General features: G+C 39.5%; 1 protein-coding gene across 2 annotated transcripts in view; it reads right to left on the bottom strand.

The window, feature by feature from the left end:
* tefu (Serine/threonine-protein kinase tefu) overlaps nucleotides 1–18,720 on the bottom strand; it is a 912,746-nt gene that overhangs the window by 791,932 nt on the left and 102,094 nt on the right. Inside the window, exons 23-27 of one of the 2 annotated variants that reach the window (XM_068385553.1) lie at nucleotides 7,948–8,099; nucleotides 6,164–6,388; nucleotides 4,274–4,455; nucleotides 3,409–3,748; nucleotides 2,924–3,148 (exon numbers count right to left, since the gene is read on the bottom strand). The exons of the other annotated variant lie outside the window; for it this stretch is intronic. Of the exons in view, the coding sequence (XP_068241654.1) occupies nucleotides 2,924–3,148; nucleotides 3,409–3,748; nucleotides 4,274–4,455; nucleotides 6,164–6,388; nucleotides 7,948–8,099 (1,124 nt within the window). The remainder of the gene's footprint in view (nucleotides 1–2,923; nucleotides 3,149–3,408; nucleotides 3,749–4,273; nucleotides 4,456–6,163; nucleotides 6,389–7,947; nucleotides 8,100–18,720) is intronic. 2 annotated transcript variants of the gene reach the window in all.

Below are 18,720 nucleotides of genomic sequence, written 5' to 3'. Positions count from 1 at the left end.
GAGAGAGAGAGAGAGAGAGAGAGAGAGAGAGAGAGAGAGAGAGAGAGAGAAAGAGTTCTCCTTGAAGGAGGAACATCAAGTTGAAGGTTGACAGCGAATGCTACCTTGTAATGAGGGCAGCTCATGAGCTACCACATGGAGCGCAGGATAACGAACAGGGCAGCCGTAGCACTCGGCCTTGTGTTCTACGTCACTGTTACCTGTGAAAAAAGGAAGTTGTTATCAATTACAATTCATGCTCCATTGTACAAAATACACTATTCGGGAAATAAGTCACCTTCCTTGTAAGATAATTCCTCGAAAGGGACCTGAACTGTAATACACTTTAATTCTGTAATGAAACGAACACACCGCAGTGTTGAGAGCCTGCCGCCCATCAGTCGCAGGGAAGGGCGGCAATGACAACTCCCTTACAGCGGAGGCAGTTGGATACGATGTCAACATCTATTAAAGTTACACGTATCTAACAACGTATATTTTCTTTTATAAATATATACATTAATATATATGTAAGATAAATGAAAACACACAAGAAAAAAAATAAATTAAAAAAAATTAAAAAACAAAAAACATCAAGGCAAGTCTTTGCGGGAGATGAGGGCAGCATGTCCGTCCTCTACCGAGCCACAAAGAAGTGGTTACTCAGTCGCGAGGTGCGAGTGAGCGGGGTAGCCAGTCTACCCCACCCACCACCTGCTAACTTGCGGATGGGGTAGTTATCCCTCACTAAAATTATCATGGCTCGCCTTTCAGCTGCGCCGAAAGTACTACCCTAATAAATAGCGAAGATTTGTATCTGTGTCGGAACAAATATAAAAAAAAACTCTTATTTCTTCATATTTAACAAACATAGGCCTATTGGTAAAATAATGAGACATTCTAGCAGTTAATGGCAAGGTGCTAAGTGCCAGGGCCTTTATCATTTTAATTTCAAAGTCAAACTATTACATATCCCCTAGACATCACAAGTCAGTAGGGAGGAGGGTGGACAAGTATATAGACATCAGGCGAGTATTGAAATAAATTTTATGATCAAAATTCCATTTATGTCTATGAACCTCCCTAATTTTCATATTGCTGACTCCCACAATGAAAGAGGTAGGACACCAGTGAAGGAAAGAAATAAATATATTATAGAAATAATAAATACTTTAAAACAATTAATATTTCTAACTCAACTGATCTAGATTAATTGTAACATGCAATCCCTAAAATGCAGGACTCTATACTGTCTTTCTAAAACTATTCTAAAAACCCAAGTTAAAAGACCAAATCACCAGTAACCACCATGGGACCTAGAGCAAAGTAATCTCGAAGAGAAAAACAAGATTCTTCAAGGTAATGTTCATCACATAACATCATGGTATGCTATTGAGCTGCCTCTAAAATTCTTTCAAAAGAAAGATTTCAGCAAAAATTAAAAGATGTAAGCTTGCTTCAAATATCAAGAACCTTAACCTGCAAGATTTGGATCTAATTTTTCGCAAGTTTCCGTGAACAAACTTTTAACGAGAAATGACTGAGTTATTGGACAGAAGACAATATGGAATTCTAATCCCGCACAGCACGTTAACTTGCATAGTTTGTCCAAAAAATACTGAACGACTCTTACTGGACAAAGAGACTTCTGATGAAATGATTACATCTATTTCGAAAGAGAAAAAATGCGGCAGAATCTTTAGTCTGAAAATAATTTTTGCTCTGAATTAAGGCAAAGAGACAAAATCACCTTATGCTCACAAAGTCTACCTTAAAAGATAGTGTGTGCAGTTTATCATGCACTTAGCAGAAGACAATGCTATTTGGAAAAGCGTTTTAGTCCCGAAATCTATAAGTGAAAGATTTTCCAACAATTGAGAGTTGAACGATTTTAAACTGTAAAAACAAGCCTGATTAATGGATGTCTTTTATTACTAAAAGCCTTAATTATCTATTATAATACCCAAGATTCTATGCTTCAGTATAAAATTAAGCATTGATCTTTATCCCTTAACCTGTAAAGCATCACCCACATAATAATACGTACCACTGACTTCAAATGCTTGTTTCAAGTCGTCAGTCCCGTAATAATACATTTCCTCATTATCAAGTATAGGAACACCAGTTGGCAACACTCTCAGCATATGTAAGCTGTAAATGGAAACTTGCATGCTGTCTGCCAACTTTTTTCTGAAGGTTGCTTGACGTTAGAAAACTATTTTCTTTTCAGTGTGCTTCGGGCGTTTATGCGTCTTTCACAATGAGTGACCTAAAGACAAGGCTTATTTCTTTAGATGAAATAAATGAAATACTAGATGAGTCTGATCATGATAACAAAAGAATAATAATAAATAGATGTAAAATACTTTGCATTCACTATTATGTAGCCTTTTGAATTAAAATAATAGTAGTATTAATTGTTTTTATTCCATTATTTAAATATTCCTACATTTAACTATAAATACGAATTCTAAGTATAAAAATTAATATTAAGATTGAAAAACTATCATTAGTGAAATGACCAACAACTACAAAAAAAGCATTACGATACGTTAGAAGGGAGGTGGTCCGCAGGGGATGCTTAACAGGTTAAAGGCTTAGATAAAGAAAAAACCAAGTCTAATGAATGAGAGAGAGCGCTATACGTATAAATATATGATCTTGATAGACAGCAATAATGTTTGTATACCGTCATCATACCTCTTTTAGTATCAAAACCCTTCAAACCAAAACCTTGGAGGTCATGAGCTGTAGGGAGAGAGGGTCTACCATGAGATACGCTGTTTGTATACCTGGTCAGAGACAATAGCCTTGGATGGTAAAAATATTACTGGTAAAGAAAGGGTTAATAAATGTGAAAATTTTATGAATACTTGCAGCAGAATAAAGTACTCTATAGTTCCCTATAAATATTCAAAATAAAGAAATAACAAGAATAACGTACCTCAAATAAATCTCCGATGAATTTTAAAGTGTGTTCTATGACAATGGGAGGGAAATGTGGAGGATTTGGAGTTATGACCAGTCCCTCTTTATAAATGCAAGGGTCATGCACCAATTTAACAATGTTTAGAGCTATGTCTCCAATGTATCTTGTAACCAGAACATTAAAATTCTGTTTCCCAAGTGACTTTTCCAAGAGTTTATAGCGACCCTTGGCACTATGAATCTGTAAAATAAACATAAAAATTGCAAATCCCTAAAATCACAGCAAAACTAAGTATAGTTCTTATTGAAAAAAATTATAACGGATTTTCAACAGATAGTAATATGTCAATGATCATTGTAGAATATGTAAAAAATTAACACATTAAAAATTCTGAGCAAGTAATCAGGTTACAAAATTACGTAGTTCTCTTCAACAGAAATTACTATCTATAAAAGTGAAGAAAAAACTTCATAAATTGAAATAACCCATGAGGAACTTACTTTTCCAGTTTCTATTACATTTTCCAATGAATAAGTCTCTACAGCAATGTAGGGTAAAATACGGGCCATCAACACAGGAAAATGCTCAATCAGGAGGTCGTTCACATTTTTCTCACCACCAGTGCATAGAGCTTCAATAGGCTGAAGAATATTAAACTCTAGCAATACAGGTAAAAGCAAGTCTAAATTTTCTTCTAGAAGAGACTCATAAGTTGCACTCTCCAAAAGGCATGAGGGGAACATTTGGAAATCTTTCTGATCGTGTATCCATTGTGTTGCCAGGTATGGAAAATGCTGTCTTATGTATTGTTTCAGGGACATGTTCCTTGACAATGCTATCCTGTAAAAAAAAAGCATAGAAAAAAATCTTAAAATCAGCAACAAAAACCTATCAAACGAAGATCATCACTAATTTTCAGCAATTAAAAGAAAACGTTTCCTGGGTCTTTCTACAGCATTAGTCATTCACCAAATACTAGTAAAATCAGCCTTGAGTCAAGTTTCAAAATCTAAGCAAACTAATTGGTGACAGGAATTTTCTATTTCTTGTTTCTTGTTTTACACCAGACATGAAATCTATTCTATCAAAAATGGCAACTGTATAATTATGTTTGACAAATATATCACAATATGGTTACATAAATATCTATACCCTGTTACATATCATAGTTTTCTCTAAAACCTTTCTGAATGCTCCAAAAAGTTTCATGCAGCAGAACCCTACTCTAATGAATGGAGAATTGGAATTTGATGTTAAACATAACTTAAAAACAAATAAGCTAGACAAATGGGAAGTGACCACAGAAAATGGATGGACAAAATATTCTAAAGCATTATTTCATGCCATTAAAACAGAGAATCTTACCTTCTAATTACTTTTGAAACAACTGTTGGTTCAATGTTACTCTGTACAACTGCTAAACAGAGACCATACAAGCTCTTTGTTTCTAAATATGGAGAAGTAACGGCAATAATTCCCAATGTGAGAAGATATGTTGCAATTCTGGTGTTGCCTTCATCTTTCTGAAAATCATCAGGAACTGAGCCCTGTATGCAAAAATAGAAAATATTAATTATATGATAGAATTCAAAATACCTAAATTGGCCAATATCTTACTTAGATCTGTATCATAACTAAAAAAAAAAAATTCATACCAGTATCACTCATTCATAACAGTGGTCTTTGCATGTCCTCAACAGAGAAGGCTTTTAAAGTCTTACAGGTCTTTTGTAATCATCAAACCTCCATTTTTTTATTATCCCCTTAAGCAATAAGGGTATTTCCATTAAAAACTATGAGAGAATTCTAAACTTTTGAGATTCAAGACATATAGAACAGATCTATGAACTGCTGATATTTAAGCAACAAGGAATAACTTGTAAAAACATGGACAAAGGTTTAAAACCTTTTCTATCATGTAAACCATTATCTTAAAGTCTCCATATTAAAAACTTGCGCCTTTCTGTATTTTCAAACTAACTTTAATCTGGAAATGATTCTTTGGACAAAAGAAGACAAGAAAAAAGATGCCCAGGAACCTTCTTTGACTATAGCCACCCCTTACGGATTGGGGATGGAAGCCTTTCTTGGTATCCCTACCCAATAAAAATAAAGAAAACTTTACTGATTTTCAATAAGGGACCTTTCCATATTAATCATTAATTTTACTCAGTTCTCTTGCCAAGGTAATTGGTCGTGTGAGCTCTAATTTCTAACATCACCTGTCCTTCAACAAAGGAAAGAAATGAAAATAGTTGAAACAATATTAATAGTATGGATGCTTGTTACTTATGAATAATCAGTTACTTTACCATTCATTAGGAATATTAAACAAAACAATGTTGTGTCCAGAGTTGAGGCTACCTCTTTACTAGCCTAACCTACAATGAAAAATTCCAATATTATAACTAACAACCGATATAAATATGAAACTTGTCAAGACCCTTGAAATGAAATGTTCCTAAAACATTACTTCAAACCCCAAACCAATGGTGTATCACATCAACATGGGAAAATAGCTTTTATATCCCAGGAGCCTTTGTTTTTGAGATCAGTTCTGTGGTTAACAAAATTGAAAATATCCCTGTGATAGGGGATTAAACACCTCTACACTCAGCTAGAGGTTATGAAGATATTCTCATACAGGGGAAAACTGCACCTATAAAAACCTTGGCAAGCCCTATGAGGGTTAAGAAATATGACAAGAGGTCTTAGTAAACTACTTTACCGTTATCATAATATAAATAATAATACTGTAATAATAAAAAAATCCATATAATTATAATAAAAAATTATATGAGAACAATCAAACAAACCAACAATACAGAAATGGTACTATTATATTCTTTAGGTGCATATAATCAAAATTAACCCTTTTACCCCCAAAGGACGTACTGGTACGTTTCACAAAAGCCATCCCTTTACCCCCATGGACGTACCGGTACGTCCTTGCAAAAAAATGCTATAAAAATTTTTTTTTCATTTTTTTTAAAATTTTTTTTAGAAAATTCAGGCATTTTCCAAGAGAATGAAACCAACCTGACCTTTCTATGAGAAAAATTAAGGCTGTTAGAGCAATTTAAAAAATATACTGCTGAATGTGCTGGGAAAAAAATAACCCCTTGGGGGTTAAGGGTTGGAAATTTCCAAATAGCCTGGGGGTAAAAGGGATAAGTATCTCTCTATTTACATCATGTATCAAATAAATTATTAAAATTAATACAGTAGTTACAAGCTTAACGTAAAACAACTCACATGAACAGTACAAGCTTCTAACACAGTCTGGTAGACAGATCGAAATATCTCGTCCTGATGACCAGAATCAAGAAAAGAACCTTCTTCCGGGGTAAAAAGTAAATAGATACTCTTAGCAGCCATAATACGAAGTTCAAGGCTTGGACTGGACAACGTTTTGTAGAGCTCTCCGCATTCAGGTAACTCCGGAACAGAATATTTTGACCATTCACGCTTTGGGTCAAGCTGAAAATTAAGGTAATTTTTTAATATTAATGTATAAAGTAATGAATATAAATGATAAATAACTTTAATATATATAAAAAGCATTATCATGAACAAAGTACAATTTGTAACCAATATTAATTAATATTCTAATAAAAGAAGATCCTTTTCCTAATGAGATAGGTTGTTCAGGGTGCTTTATAATTTTTCACTAAAACAAAACAAACTTACTTAGTATCACTTCTTAGAGAAAGGAAATCGCTTACAACGATTCAACTTTGTACGAGTTGGTAAGGAGCTTAATCTAACTCAAGTCTAAAGAGCCTACATGACTATTCATCTAAAATAAAAATTTTGGAAAAATTCCACACTAAACTGCTTAAAATGCCTGCATCAACTTCTTTTGAAAGCATTTTATTATTTAAAAATAACTCAAGAATTTTTTATATATATGTAGACCTGGATGCCAAAATCAATTATGTTGGAGTTGAGAACTTTTTTCAACCAGAGGAATCCCTCTTGGAACACATCTCGTTCTTATGCAGGGAAAACATTGTATATAAGTATTTACTTCAACACTACATTGATTATGAACACACTTTTTATAAGTGACTAACACTTTAAAATCAAGATATTAAAGTTATATCTATCAAATTCAAGTACACCAAGCTTATGCCGAATTCAAAATGTATTTAAAAAGAAATATTTCAACACAAATCTATAAACCGTATTTTAATTACATTAAAAATCCTAGATGCCTCTGTCCTCTATCAGAAGAAGAATGACTAAGAAAATACAATATAGTGGCAGACAGCCTCAGCAATACGAATCAGGTTCTCCTTTCACAATGGTCACGTTACTCAGGCATCTCCCAGGCTTTTAGACAGTTGTTGGAGTCCTCCAAGTACAGAAGACCTTTTTTTCAACCTCAAGCACAAGTCCCAAATGTAACGCTAAACCCTCTTGGACCAAGCAGCTTGAAATTAGGACACCTCCGTGCATGCACTGGACAAACTAGAGGTGTATGTCTTTCCTCCATTCTGAATACAAGAATCACAGATACAAGCACTTCTCTGTGATAAGTGACATCACTTGGCTAAATACTAGAATGGCCTCTGAATCTTCTATCTCAGCTAGAAGACATCCCTAGAAGCCTTATTAAGTGAGGACTTTTCCATCTTGATCATAAGATTTCAAATCAACCTAAAAATTCATGGAGTTTCAACTGCCTCTATTTCTTTTTTTTTTTGGCATGAATGATCAGGATGCCATAGTGAGGCAGTTATACAGCCACTGGCAACATGCATATCAATGAGCATACATAAATGGTGGCCATCTACCTCTGCTTTACAGAGGACTGTGTCAAGGATTTTATTTAAAAACAAAATTAGCTAAAAGTGATAAATTTCAATTTTAACAGAATTTCATTCATATTCATAATTAGACATTTAGCCTGTTTCTAGAGTTCCCATCATAAAACATTTACTAACCTTGACTAACTAAGAAGTCATCAAGTTGGCATTTGCAGTTAATAGCATTTCTATTGAAAGGTAAGATTCACAGAAATAAAATTTACTAACCTTGACAAGCTCAGCATTGAAATGAAAAAGTGCCTCATCTATACACTGACAATAATTGTTTTTCAACTGAACTTGTATGACACCTTTGCACATTTTCAATATGTTGCCTTGGTTCATTTCAGTAACAGATGTTCCATTTACTGATATCAAATCTGCAAAAGAGAAGTTCAGGGGACAAATTAATTCTAATTTTTAGCAATAAATCTATCATACCTATGTGTATAGGTCATATCAAAGAAGTTCAGAGTACAGATTGACCATCACTAATCCGGCAATCTATAATCCGGAAACATCAGTTAACCGACATTATTTTCGCTACTGACCGCTTGGTTGGCGGTACGGTTTCTTAATTTTTTTTTTTTTTGCTACCGACCGGTTGGCAGTACTGTTTCCAACATACACAAATGTAAGACACATCCTCATTTCAGCAGTAAAACTGTTTTAGTGTATTGTTGAAAAAATTCTAGGTGCACATTACACAAGAAGAAACATACTGTATTTTTCTGTGCCTACGACAAACCTTCAGATAAGACGTCAAAAATTAGGCCAAATTTGAATAACAAAACCTTCAGTGCATAGGCCAGCTTTTTTTGTATACTTAAAAATCCAAAATAAATTAAATAAAGATAATGTTATATCATGCTTTAGCTAAACACGCAACATAAAACTGCAACCACTGCTTTTGTAAGTTTCATCACTGATCGTATCTGTTGCTTATGCAACAACAGATATCTCACCAAATATTGGTTATGTAATATCAATTAAATTATTAATTTTATTCTTTCTAATAATATATACAGAAATATGAAGATTTAACGGTGAATTAAAAATCAAAATACAGAGAGAGAGAGAGAGAGAGAGAGAGAGAGAGAGAGAGAGAGAGAGAGAGAGAGAGAGAGAGAGAGAGAGAGAGAGAGAGAGAGAGAGAGATATTCTTAAATAAGGTATATAAACAAACTGCATGGATACTAAGACTATTACATATTGGTGCTGATATAATATTCATTATGAAGAGATTTCAGATAAGTTGAGAAGATTATTTAAACAACTCTGTTATTCAAACAGTATGTGCGCATAATTGCAATACGGTAGCATGACCTTGAGATCAGCTGATGCCTACCAGAAGTAATTGTTGATTATTGACATGCTTCAGGAATTAAAAAATAGAATACAATAATCCCTCACATATCAGTTAATGGGGACCAGAACCGACCGCGATAGATGAAAAACCGCGAAGTAGGTTCCCTCCCTTTTTTTGGGGATATGTACATTTTTTTTTTGTACATCTACATGTATATATAATAGCGATATAACAGTGATATTACCAGAGAATTTAACTTAAGGTCTCCAGAATTCTAACTCCTGGCGCGAATATCCTTAAAGTTTCCTTTAAGGATATTGCATAATATCAGGAGACGTATTCTTGACACGTCACATAGCAATCTGCACCCCGCATAGCATTTACACTTCAAGAGGGAAAGTGGAAAAATAAAAGAGGAGCCATTAATACGGGTCCCTTCCTCCGTTACTGTTTGAGTACTCAGATGGCGCCACCATCGCCACCATCTTTATTCCTTGTAGCATTGAGCCGGTGCTACAGATAGAGTATTATTGGGAAGGATCCTGCCAAGGCCTTTCATAGAAAGGAGGGCGGGTACATCAGGACAACAAGGCTATCTCACCCAAAAATAAATCCCTTTTTTAGGCTCAGGCCATGTCGTCCTGATGGAAGTTTACCAGAGCATTAATGTATCTGTGGATTTTCCAATTGTGCCTTAACCTCAAGACAATATTTCCCTGGTCGCTTAGACCTTGGAGACCTATGACGTTACTGTTATACGTCATTGCTTCTAATCATGAACTATGTTAGTGCTTCCTGCCCCCTACAGGAAAGACATACTAGACTCAGGAAAAAGTCTCAAAGTTTGCATATTTCATATGATCAACCTACCAACAAAAAGGCCATACAGGTCTCACTGTATGTCTTTAGCCAAAATTTTTATTTTCAAAGCAAACAAAGGTTCACATAAGCCACCATAGCATCCAAGGTATATCAGCTCAGCAGTATACAACAACAGATAAGTTTATATCCATGTCGAAACAAGGTTTGCATGGGCAGAAAAGGTTTGTATACAAAGAACAAAGTTACTACAGTTGTTCAATGTTATTATGCAGAATAATAAGGAATAAAAAAGTAATGCTCGTACATAACTTTATTTATATATGTTTGGGGCGAAATAAGACACAAATAACCATCAGATATTTATTGGCAATCAATAAATAGTAATTCAGCAAACATTTTATAACAACATAAAAAATACAAGCGGATGAAATTAATAAACATAGAAAATGCAGGCCAGTCCAGAAATACTTGTTTCATCTGAAAACAAAAGTTCATGCCACTCAATTTAAAATTCAATAGTTTTCTAATACATTTCTGATAAAGTCTGTCTATTTACACTGTGTAAAAACACACGGCACTAGTGTTAAGTCTACGTTTCTTCACCTTTAGACACTGGAACACTCCATAATGTCACCTTGATGACATTTCACTTATCATGTTGCGCTGTAATGTGCCAACATGTACACCCTATAGAATTATAGTCCCAATTAATTCACTGTTCCTCACAGCACTAAGTGGCAGGTTTTAGTACACTACCTGCTGCCACCACATATTTCTTTAACTCTTGCACTTGCTTCGCGTAGTGCTTGAAAAACACTCTGGATGACTTCCATCCAATATACGAGCGAAGACGCTCGAAATCCATGAGCTGGAAAAATTCAATGACGAAGCAATTTTCCTAGGATCATGACCTGCGGGTGTACTGTCAGGATCCGCTCTGCGAATGAAGTAGGTGATCTTCGCCCTTAATTGTTTCAGGGATAAGTTTGAGCCCAATGTTTCCCCTTTAAAGAGCTGTCCTCCCCTGAAGTCTGAAGTTCTACAAAGATAGACCTTTAGACACTCCACTGGACAAAGCGAGACATCTCCCTTCAGAGGGCAGATTCTCCAGGGACATCCACCTATTGGTGGGTAGCTCATTCTTGGCGAGAAACGTTGGGTCAGGAAAGAGATTCAGTTCTCCCACTTCAGTAAACTGAATATGTTCCTCTTCCCGAGAAAGGGCCACTATCTCACTAACTCTAGCCCCCGAGGCTAGAGCAAACAAGAATATACCTTTCTGAGTCAAATCTTTCAGAGAGCAATTCTCATTGTCCAATATCGAGGCAAAGTGTAGTACCTTATCCAAGCACCATGAAATGGGCTTTGGAGGTGCTGCAGGCCTAAGCCTAGCACAGGCCTTAGGAATCTTGTTAAAGATTTCGTTAGAAAAGTCTACTTGGAAAGCGTAAAGCAAGGGTCTAGTCAAGGCCGATTTACACGTAGTTATCCTGTTGGCTGCTAAACCTTGTTCATGAAGATGAATAAAGAAAGATAAACAGAAATCTGTTGAGATTTTTTATGGTTTTCTTGCTGACAAAAGCAACCCATTTCTTCCAAGACGACTCATATTGCCTTCTGGTAGATTTAGATTTACATTCCTCTAAGAAGTCTATACTTTCTTTCGAGATCCCAAACCTTTTCCTTACTGCTAAGGAGAGAAAATCATGAGATGAAGGTCTTGGGTTTTCCGTAATGAAGCGAAGACAGTCAACTTCTGTACTTGTTGAGTCAAAACTGGGTACGGCAGAGGAATCAGCCTCAGCTGCAATTTCAATACTAGATGGACTTTGCCCTCCTTATCACCCGTTTTCTCAAGAGCTCTTGGGTATATTCTTCCAGAATGGGGGTGGAGTGTTGGAAGAATTGAGGAAATGATGGTGGAGCTGCCTTCCAGCTCCAACCTAGTCCATTCTTGATCAGGCTGTGGGCCCAAGGATCGAAGGTCCAGCGATCCCGGAATAGTTGGAGTCTTCCTCCTACCGGAAGCATCTCATTGCTTCTGGGTTCTGGAGGGCTTGCCTCCTTGGCCGCGTGCTCCCCTACCCCCTCTTCCTCTTAAGGGACGTCTAGAGGAACCCCTAATTGCTCCCCTACCATCTCTTCCTCTTAAGGGACATCTAGAGGAACCCCTACTTGACACCCTACCTTTAGGGCGAAAGGTAGTGGTCTGCCTCTCATAGGCGGGAATAAAGGCTGGTGACTGAGGTACCCCCTGCTAGGGTACCATCTGGTAGGTGGGTTGGGGCTGTGCCACCATCTTGGGCACCGCAGTCATGGGAAGTTGCTGCTGTTGTCTTGAGGGGCGAGAGGGCAACCTTGGCCTCTTTGTTTTCCTTTTCGGTTGGGGACCCTCATCCGGGGAAGACTTCCTTTTAGCCAACATACCCCACTTATGGAGAAGGTTTCTGTTCTCCATGGCAGCCTTGTCGACTATCTCCTTGACCACTTCACTTGGGAAGAGGTCCTTTCCCCAGATATTGGAAGATATCAACTTCCTGAGTTCGTATTTTACCGCAGCCGAGGCAAACGCGAACTCCCTGTAAGCCCTTCTAGCCCTAACAAAGCCGTAAAGTCTTTGATCAGGGTTGCCAAATGTGTTTTGGCCACGACCATGAACATATCTGGGGATCTATGCTCACTGGCCATTGCCTCCAAGGTGGTCTGGAGGGGCAGAGAGGCAACAAGCCTTTCCTTCGTCTCCTGCTCCCTGCGCAGGAGAAAGTCAGACAACTTAGGGAGGTTCTCACTGAATTGACGTCCAGCGATATCCGCCTCCAACTTCCCGATTGAAAAGGTAAGCTGTATATCCTTCCAGTCTTTGTGATCCGTAGGCAGGGATAGGGAAAGGGGCCTACACTCCTCCAGTGTAGGGAAAGGTTCCCAGCTTCCACTGCCTTCATCACTGCCTTGAACCCTTTTTCCGAAAAGGGAAAGGCAGTGCCGCTGGAGCAAGAAAGGAAGGGTGTTTCTTACTCAGGGCTGGCACCTTAGAGTTAGTGAAGCCCCTGTCCTTCAGACTGCTAGCCAACAAAGCTTGAGCCTTTGCATGGTCAAGCACTATGACCTCCTTCAGCTCTGTCTCCTCTTTGGATACAGGTTCCGCCTTTAGACGGAGGAAGTAGTCTGGATAGGAATCAAAACTGGGCCAGAATTCGATGTCCTCGATAAGGACAGCTCCCAGCTTTTTTAAGATAAAGATCTTCCCATTCGTGATTGGCATGTACTCTGCATGCCTCCATGGGTTCGCCTCAGAGCACGAGGGAAGATCCTTGACATTGAGTCTCTTATGAGACCCACGGGACGCTGCAAGCTGATGAATCTCCATCCTTAATGCAGCTTCCCTTTCTTCACTCCACTTTTGGAACGTCTCCATCATAACCATGATGGCAGACAGGGTCTTATCCGATGTATCAGGTGGAGGAGCGGAGGACGTAGAGGGCACTGGTTCTGGGACTGGAACCGACGAAACGGACACCGTTACGGCTTCATCCTCTTCCGTTTCCGGAGCCAACGTTGACTCCTCTTCCTGACCTTCAGCAAGAAGGTCCTTTTCGGTGTCTTCTGACACCTCTGACATCCTCTCGTCGTCTAGATGGATGTCCTTCATCGCATCCGAGACATCCGTAGGATCTGGACACAAGGGATCTCAGGGCGAGGCTGTGGAATAACAGCATCCGCAGATGCTTTGGGGAATAGATAGGCCCTCATACGCTCACTCGGGAGGTAAGGCCCCGTGGCATTTTTCTGGAAGCCACGAACCCATCTACGCAGCTTACTCCGAGCTGCATTCCTTGACTCCGTTGTCTTGGGGTCTTCAAAGGCCTCACTAACCAAGGCTTTGCACACAGTACATACCTGGGGGTCCCAATATTTGAGAGGTCCCTTGGTAATGGAACAATGGGAGTGCATCCTACACTCCTGGTGGCCGCAGAAATCCTTGCTACGGACGTTGCAGAAGACGCTACGGCACTTCACATGGTCCTCCTGTAAAGAGGAAAAAAAAAATGAGTATAAGTAGTTCATTTCACTAGATAAACTAATAAATAATGTTAATAATATTTTTCATTTTATTTTATTGCATATAGCTTAGGATAGATAAGCTAGAAATGAAATAGGAAAGACACATACATGTGCTTCCTGCCCAGCCAATTGCTGTGACCTCCCTCAAGATTAAAGCCTAGGGTTATCCTCCTCAGGAGGCCCATTGGAAGAGATCTAACCTATAAGGATAGATACGTCTAACTTAACACCAACTTCCAAAAAGGATTAATAATGAGGGTCGTTCGTGACTGATCATCTATAAGTATATGGAAAGAGAATTCCTTTCCTTATCTTATATGGTCTCAACAATAGACTGCGCCTGGACACACAGAGTATGTTGGAAATTTAACTACTGTATACTTTTATACCATAGGTTTCTGTTTGCAGTATGATCTATACTGCAAATATACTGGCTACTGTATAGACATATACTGTAGTTGTAGCTGGCATGTTGCCGGCAAGGCTGGCACCTAGGGCACAGTTCAGCTGGCACAACATTGACTGGAATGGTTGCCGGCGGCCCACCGGTTTGCCGGTCACCGAAGGGTTACCGGCTGTCGGCACACTAGCCCAGTTAGCGTTCTATGTGACAGGGTAGCGGCCAGTATTCGGAACTCGGCCGGCTAAGTCAGTTGTGTAAGTAGATCATTGGCTGTCGGCGCACAAATCTAGCCAGCATCTTGACGGCTAGGGAAGTCGCCGGCAGCTGCCCGTTAGGTTAGTACCTGGCGGCACTAGCCGAGAGAGAGAAAGCAAGGAGTGAAGGATGATGTAAGAGCACTGTCTCACTTCCTTCCTCCGGAATGAGGGTTCAAATGGAAGGGGAGAATATAAGATATTCAGGCTTCCACCCATCCACCTCCATTGTCAGTCACTGCCGGACACAGGTTGTGAATGGCAGTCCAAGAGAGGACTGAAGAACACTCTACAGTAAAGGGATCTTCTGCCGGCAGCTGGTCCCACCGACACAGCTAACCCGGAGCTTTGTGTCCAAAAGGGAAAGCTGAGCGACTAGGCCATACAAGCAGAGTCCCGAGCCAGCCCTACAACTTGCCGGCACACGGTGAGATTGCAGGACGACGGCCAAAGGGTTGTGATGACTAGGGCATCACTAAAGGACAGAAGGGGGAGGGAAAAGGGTCCTGTATAAGGTGTGAGAGGATCCGGCAGGTTGCCGGTCCTACCATACCCTAAGGAAGCTCTGTTTCAGTATCGGCGCCATCCTAGGCAGACGGAGAATCTATTCTCCAGCCTAGGGTCTGCCAATACAGTAAAGGGGGGCCTGCAGCATCTAGCCGCCACCTTTAACAAGAGAGAAACAGAGTTCCAGTGCTGGCGCCATCCTAGGTAGCAGAAGAATATCTATTCTTCAGCCTAGGGTCTGCAAGCACAGGACTAGTCTACTAGACCACAGGGAGAAGGGGTTATTCATATGACCCCTTCAAGTGCAGTCAAGGGAGGCTTAGCCTCCATGCTAACAGCATAAAGCAACAGGGGAATCTATTCACCCAGCCGATCAGCTGCCGGCACACGACCATGTACTCTGAGGTTCTGACCTACACCCAAAGCTTACAATCTGCAGCTAAGGGAAGGGGCAGAAAAATCCTAGCCTAGTCTGGCCTGAATGACAACTCGAGGCATGACCAACTAGGATTGTAGCCTAGGGCTATACTCAGAGCGAAGGCGGGATTACCCTATACACGAGGGTAACCGGGGAGTATGTATGAAAGTATACAAAAGCAACTAGGCTACTAGCCTAGTGACAGTGAGATTGACTACCAAAATCATCGAAGCTCTCTCGTATACTATCTTAGAAGAGGAATGTTTATATGCAATCAATATATCTTATATGTATAAATTGCCTAATATCTTCATTTAATTTTAATAACACCAGGAACGCTTATTATACCATGCATGAAAGTAAAATAGAACGCCTAGGCTAGGAAGCCTAGCGTAAACAAGATCGGCTACCTAGATCGCCGAAACTAATGTGAATACTAACGGCATAATATAACTAATTCCTGGCAATGAAGACTAAATAGCTAATTTCATTTAAGCTATTACTGTATACCGGGAAAGTCGTTCTGGCTAACTAAATAGCTCACACGTTACGAACGACAGCGCCTAAGACGCCTCCGGTTCAGGCAATAGCTCTGCCAAAAATTAACTTAATTTTGATTTAAATTTTTACTTTACGGCAAGAGCTGAATTTATACAACTTAAAGATCTAATACTTAACTTTCCAGAGGCAGAAGAAGATAGAGATTGCATGATAAATCCAAAATACTGAGAGAGCTACCGGGAAAATCACCGAGCGAGTTCGCTACAGAAAAAGGAATGAAGATGGCGGCGATGGTGGCGCCATCTGAGTACTCAAACAGTAACGGAGAAAGGGAACTTTATTAACGACTCCTCTTTTATTTTGCCACTTTCCCCCTCGAAGCGTAAACGCTATGCGGGGTGCAGATTGCTATGTGGCATGTCAAGAACATGTCCCGATATTATGTGATATCCTTAAAGGAAACTTTAAGGATATTCGTGCCAGGAGTTAGAATTCTGGAGACCTCAACTTAAGTTCTCTGGGAATATCACTGTAGTCAAATATACGCTAGTAAGCTACTTAAACGAACCTTCCATCAGGACGACATGGCCTGGGCCCAAAAATGCATATGTTATCATTAAAACATTAATGAATCATGTAAATAAATATTGATAATATAAATTATATACTATACATAAAATAAAGTACTATACTGTATAAATACTGTAATATAAATACTGTACAGTATTTAATACATTACGTATACTGTATGTACATTTACATTTATATATAAATAATATAAATAGAGTGTAAGTGTACATGTATATACATATATAGATATAACTAATGTACGTGTATATACTGTAGATATGTTTATAGAACTCTTTTATTCTTATAATCAGATACGTAACTCACCTCTAACAATGACGATCTTGATAAATGATGATGAAACACCTGCGCAGTATGATGAAGGTGAAGAAGATAAAGATGATTTACTGCACAGGTTAATGAGAGCTTTACTACTCCTTAAGTGACTCCTCATCGTCAGTTGATAGAGGCGGTGGATTGTCAACGACAGCTTCCAATAGAGCTGGAGAAACTGCAGGAGGCGGCGTAGCGGCTCGGTGGGAAGCCGGAGAGGCAGCAGGAGTATCATCTGATGCTTCTGCAGAAGGTTTTCGGTACACTAGGAACATCGTGATGGGAAGTTGTTGACATTGTTTTTTCATCTGAGCAAAGATGCTCTTGTACAAAGCCATTACACCGTCAATATGGTTACTAAATTCAATGGCTCTGACCATATTATCGTCGATTTCCTGCGCCCTTTGTTGCAGAGCTCTTGCAGGTTGTCCAAGGTAAGGCCCTGTTCTTCAGCTTCGTCGTCATCGCCGACATCGGCTGCCTCTTCTTCTTCCTCACTCGCTGATCTTGTCATTTCGACAAGGTCCTCGTCGGTTAGGGGCTACGAGTGGCACTCGGTCAGCGAGTTGACGTCATCCGTCGTCATGTCAGAGAAACCTTTGTTGGCTACTAACCGTGCCAGCCTCACAGCCTTGTCTACGATGGAGTGGTGAACTTCGTCTAGCGGAAATCCCTCATAGTCATGAACAACGTCTGGCCACAATTTTCTCCAACTTGCATTCAATGTTTGCTCTTTCCTCTCATTAAGAGCTTTCTGAATGTTGGCCAGGCACGTTGCAATGTTATATTCCTGCCAATATCTCTTGAGGCTGAAGTTCTCGTCGCCTTCGTAGATGGAGGAGATGAGGCCCTCCATCATGGACCTTATGTATAGGGCCTTGAAGGCCCGAATGACCTCCTGATTAGTTGGTTGTAAGAGGAAGTGGTGTTGGGGGACAGGAACTCCACTTGGATCCCATGTCCTCCTGCACAGTCCATCAAGAGGAGGACCTTAAAGGGCAGCCCATTCTCCACAATATACAGCTTCACCTGTGGGATAAAGCAGTTCACGAACCAGTCAAGCGTGAGGGCTTTGGTTATCCATGCCTTTTTATCACTCATCCAGTAGACGGGCAGCAAGGTTTTGTTTTTGTTTTTCAAAGCCTGAGGATTCAATGACTTGTAAATCAAGCCGGGCTTGAACATGAAGCTCGCGGCATTCCCGCACATGAGGAGAGTGACACGATCTTTGTGGGCCTTGAACCTTGGGTTCTTTACTTTGTTCTTGTAAAGGAACATCCGAGACAGCATCCTCTTCCAGAAGAGGCCACTCTCATCCATATTGAACACCTGCTCCAGGAGATAGCCACCTTCTATAATAAATCTCGGGAACTCGTCTCAAAGTAACGAAGAGCTACCTCTTGGTCTGCCGAGGTGGCCTCCCCATACAAAGGAATGCTGCAAAGGCCAAACCTCTTCTTAAATTTCTTGAACCAACCCTTGCTGGCAACAAAACCACGTTTTTCTCGTGGGGCAGGATCATCTTCGTCGTCATCATCACTTTTGTCATCTTCGTTCGAATTTCCTTCAGGAATGAGGCTATCATACAGGGTTTTGGCTTTGGTTTGAATCATGTTGGTATCGAGACTAACCTTCTTTTCCCAACAGTTCGATATCCACATTGATAACACATTCTCCATTTGCACAACCATCTTATTACAACGAGTCACAACGCGCTTAGTGTCCTTGGAGAGCGCTATTGAGGCAGTTTTATGTATTTTCCTTTCATCTTTATTTATGTAGTGAACCGTCGATTCATTCACTCTGCAAATCGGGGCAACAGACG

The sequence above is a fragment of the Palaemon carinicauda genome, chromosome 13 (assembly GCF_036898095.1).
Source record: "Palaemon carinicauda isolate YSFRI2023 chromosome 13, ASM3689809v2, whole genome shotgun sequence".
NCBI classification, from domain to species: domain Eukaryota; kingdom Metazoa; phylum Arthropoda; class Malacostraca; order Decapoda; family Palaemonidae; genus Palaemon; species Palaemon carinicauda.
This window is presented reverse-complemented; position numbering and strand designations above follow the sequence as displayed.